This window comes from Pseudochaenichthys georgianus, unplaced genomic scaffold (genome assembly GCF_902827115.2).
Source record: "Pseudochaenichthys georgianus unplaced genomic scaffold, fPseGeo1.2 scaffold_558_arrow_ctg1, whole genome shotgun sequence".
Classification (NCBI taxonomy): Eukaryota; Metazoa; Chordata; class Actinopteri; order Perciformes; family Channichthyidae; genus Pseudochaenichthys; species Pseudochaenichthys georgianus.
The window spans coordinates 109,120-113,739 of record NW_027263119.1 but is presented as its reverse complement, the minus strand read 5'-3'; the positions used below and the strand labels follow the sequence as shown (position 1 = coordinate 113,739).

Here is a 4,620-nt window from a genome sequence, read left to right as displayed (position 1 = left end):
CACCTGACTTTAACCGACCTGGAAGAGACGGACAGGTGTGCGGTTTAATAATAATTATATTAACTAAAATATAAATAACCCTAACCCCCGTACCGTCCTGGGCGGCGAGCCCCCCGGCGATCACTCTCTTCACGTAGATACCGAACTCCTCTCCGGTCAGATCTCGGTACCCCCCGATCACCTTCACCCCTGAGCAGAGGCAGAGGTGATTCAGAGTCTCTCATACTCTGCATCTTCCTATGTATTCTTTAAATGTTCTTAAACTTAATTAAATGACTTTACATTTTTTCCTACATTTGATTTTAGTACATTATCTTCTTTGTATACAATTTGCATTATATTCATACATATTCATATTTCTTTCTTCATTTTATTATATTTTCATAAATCTTGTATTTTTTTCTACATTCTATGACTTTGTTCTACATTTCTATACATTTGCAAACATTTTCCATCATTATATTCACATTTGTTTTGCTTATAAAACTATTCTAACTTTTAAGATATGGTTTTCTTTGCTTTACTTGAAAGTCATTCATATTGTTTGTGTGGTATTCTTTAATATAAGTTGCATTGGAGATAAAACAGACCTGAAACGATGCTAACATCTAAACATACCGTCTGCACACTTCTATAAAGACATTTCTGCACAAACGTGAAGTGTTATTGGTCCACAGCATGCAGAGGTCACAGAGGTCACAGAGGTCAGGTGTGGTGTCCTTGGGTTTATGAAAGGCTCTATATAAATGTAAGTTATTATCGTCAGTATTATTTCGGGCTAGCATGCTCACCGAGTCCCTTCTTGCAGTTGCAGAACTCCAATTTCTGAACAGATCTGCTCGTGCCGTGCGGGCCCATCGCGCTCCTGAAAACAAGCAGGGACACATTCAGAAACCTTCCTCCTCCTCCTCATCCTCCGCCACGCAACACACTCTCAGGTTGGTCTGCTTGTCCTCAGAGGCTCGGGGACCTCGCCGGCTGCTGTCAGAGTCTCTGCTCAGACACACGTCACTGTGTCGGACTGAACCTCCAGGGCCGGAACCACAGGCTGCTAAAGGGGTCTTTAACCCCCCCCCCCCCCCCAACACACTTATAAACACAAATACGTTTCTATAGAAGCTCTAAGAAAAATACATGGAGGGGAAATTCCCTGAAAGCTGTTTTTAGGATAATGGTTTGTTATTATTTAATTTGTTTATCGTCTGATACAGGTGGAGATGAACGGCTCTAACAGGGATTAGTTATTGCATGAGAGGCTTACTTTTAATTCACCAGCGAGGTATTATACTCATCTCTTGAGCTTGTGTTAACCACAGATTTCAGGCTAACAACCCAAAACACAATTTGTGTCCTCTGCAGACCATTGACATGCACTAACACCTGTACAACTCACTACAGGAGAGGGAATAGGGACTCTTTAAAGGGAAGGTTGATGATCCAGATATTTGGGTCATTGAGTAAACAACAGATTTCAGACTAACAACCAAAAACCCATTCAGAAAACCATTGACATTTTCCCTGGAACATAACATATTGTTACCTAGGTCAAAAAACGACTTTCACACCAACGTAAGTACTAGCAGCTTTCTTATCAGTTTCAACTTAAGATAGGAACTCCCGCTGGAGGTAACCCTTTAGGATTTTAGCCTTTGCAGACCATTTACATGTACTATATAACACACTACAGGAGAGGGAATAGGAACTCTTTAAAGGGAAGGTTGAGGATCAAGATTTTGGGTCATTGAGTAAAAAATAGATTTCAGGCGAACAACCAAGAATATGTTCAGAAAACCATTGACTTTTTTCCTAAAACATAAAGTATTGTCACCAAGGTCAAAAAACGACTTTCACACCAACGTAGGTACTAGTAGCTTTCTTATCAGTTTCAACTTAATATAGAAACTCACATTTTATCCTCTGCAGACCATTGACATGCACTAACACCTGTATGAACCACTACAGGAGAGGGAATAGGGACTCTTTAAAGGGAAGGTTGATGATCCAGATTGTGGGTCATTGAGTCAACCACAGATTTCAGGCGAACAACCAAAAACACAATCAGAAAACCATTGACTTTTTTCCTGAAACAAAAATATTTTAAGGTCAAAAAACGACTTTAGCGTCCATGTAGGTAGTAGCTTTCTTATCAGTTTCAACTTAAGATAAAAACTCACATGTGATCCTCTGCAGACCATTGACATGCACTAACACCTGTATGAACACTACAGGAGAGGGAATAGGGACTCTTTAAAGGAGGCACGAGGGATAGTGATCCAGATTTTGGATTCTGGGTCACTGAAACTAAAGGTGAGCCAACGGGAGCTGAGGCCTGAGAGCGGTAAGCAGATCATGGGATGACCTGGAGTCAAAACACCTGACCTAATCTTCACGCCTGAGACACTATAAGAGAGGAGATTAGATCAGATTAGATCAGATCAGATTAGACCGGACTTTATGTATCCCGGAGGAAAGAGTTGAGCCAGAGTCACATGGAGACAATAAACACAGCAGCGTAACAATACAGTGAAGAGAGCAATGCAACACCTACAGGAAGCAGACGTGTGCACGTGAAGAGCTGCAGGGCGACGAGCTGCGGTGCAGAACGGCGTGGTGGCAGATCCGCTACGGCACGTTACTTTAGAACATTATTAATAATACTGCACCTGTTATGCAGCACAGAGTGTCATGGTATTTACTTTGCACAGAGGGGTGGAAGTTCTCCCTGACTGAAGGGGGAGGAGTCACAGAGTCATGATTAACTCATCAGCGTCATCGTGCATAAATAAAATCACAAACAGTCGACAACGAGCAATTCACCGATCACCTGATCATCGCCTGCCACGAGACATTAACACACGCACACGCACAGACGCGCACACACACGGACGTGCACACACGCACACGCACAGACGCACGTTCGCGTGTGTGCGTCCGTGCGTACACACACACGCACGGACGCGCACACACGCACAGACGCACACAGAAGCACAGACGCACACACACAAACGCACACATGCACTAACGTACACACACGCACACATGTACACACACAGGCGCACACGCACACACACGCACACATGTTGGCGATGTTCCGACCTGCAGGAATCCCACCTTTAGCAGTGGAAGCTAGTTGTAAACAAAACGTCCCGGCTTCTCCTTTCCGCCTCGTTTCATATCAAACATCGTGCAGACAAACACACACATCCAACTCATCCAGGCAGCGCACACGATGAACAACACGGCCCCAAAAGCTACGAGGAAGGCAGGAATATGAGAGACTTCCTGTCTGGAATGCAGCAGATGTTTTCAAAGGACTACAAATCCATCATGGTGTCGCAGGAGTTAGGAGTTAGGAGTTAGGAGTTAAACATAGCACACATTTTAAAACCCGAAACACTAAACTATATGTCTGTCATTTTACTAGAAGTTTAAATAAGAAATGGTAACATATTAATTTCCTTTAAAAAATATTGTTGGTATCTCCCTTTAAAGCAGCTGTTAGCATGCATGATGTAGAGATGTGCACATGCATGAGGACTTGTGTTCACCACAACAACAACAACAACAACAACAGCAACAACAACAACACCCATAAAAGATGATTGACTTGCATCCTTTGTGCAGCGTTCAACCAGCTCACACACTCATCAGCAAGCATGTTACTGCATAGGAATAATAACTCCCTTTAGAAGTTGGTATGTCCCTTCGCAGCAGCTGTCAGCGCGCAGGATGGAGAGATGTGCACACGCAGGATGGAGATGTGCACACGCATGGAAGCTGTGATCGTTAATGTTGCAGCGTCCATCTCACAAGCATGTTATGTTGCGATACGCAGAATAACATAGAGCACTCTCAGTTTCCTGTAAACACGTGTTGTCACGTTAACATGCACGACTGAGCACATGCACGGGCTTAAAGCAGCTGCAGAAAAACAAAAGGCTTTCATGCAGATCGTCAGGTAAGAGAGAAAACAAAAGGCTTTCATGCAGATCGTCAGGTAAGAGAGAAAACAAAAGGCTTTCATGCAGATCGTCAGGTAAGAGAGAAAAGAGGCGGAGCTTACCGGGAGAGAAGAGACATGAGTCCCGCAGAGTCCTCTGGGAGCAATGGCATCTCACGTCGAATGAAAACACAAACGCACACACCGTGTGTCAGGGCTGCACGTGTGTGTGCGTGTGTGTGTGTGTGTGTGTGTGTGAAGAGAGAGAGAGAGAGAGAGAGAAGGAGAGGTTCATCTGAGGGCGGAGGGATGGAAATCCGCCCGCCCGGGAAGAGACACACGCTTACCTTTACCCACTAATCCCTGCTGACACACACACACACACACACACACACACACACACACACACACACACACACACACACACACACACGCACGCACGCACGCACGCACGCACGCACGCACGCACGCACGCACGCACGCACGCACGCACACACACACACACACACACACACACACACACACCACACACACACACACACACACACACACACACACACACACACACACACACACACACACACACACACCAAGTATACATCACTTCAGGGGACATTACATTGACTTACATGCATTTCCTGGAGACTTATCCTAACCTGAACCAGAACCAACACATGCCT

At 44.7% G+C, this 4,620-nt stretch overlaps 1 protein-coding gene across 2 annotated transcripts in view; it reads right to left on the bottom strand.

The window, feature by feature from the left end:
* The window catches only part of stxbp4 (syntaxin binding protein 4), a 17,195-nt gene extending 13,017 nt beyond the window's left edge, over window positions 1-4,178 (bottom strand). Inside the window, exons 1-4 of one of the 2 annotated variants that reach the window (XM_034079197.2) lie at window positions 4,064-4,178; window positions 792-865; window positions 94-189; window positions 1-18 (exon numbers count right to left, since the gene is read on the bottom strand). The exon at window positions 1-18 is cut by the window's left edge and continues 52 nt beyond it. In XM_034079197.2, the coding sequence (XP_033935088.1) occupies window positions 1-18; window positions 94-189; window positions 792-865; window positions 4,064-4,113 (238 nt within the window). In that variant the 5' untranslated portion in view covers window positions 4,114-4,178. Of the gene's footprint in view, window positions 19-93; window positions 190-791; window positions 866-2,548; window positions 3,086-4,063 lie in introns of those variants that run through there. The other variant, XM_034079198.2, reaches the window with a different exon arrangement.
* Between the last annotated feature and the right edge of the window lie 442 nt (window positions 4,179-4,620).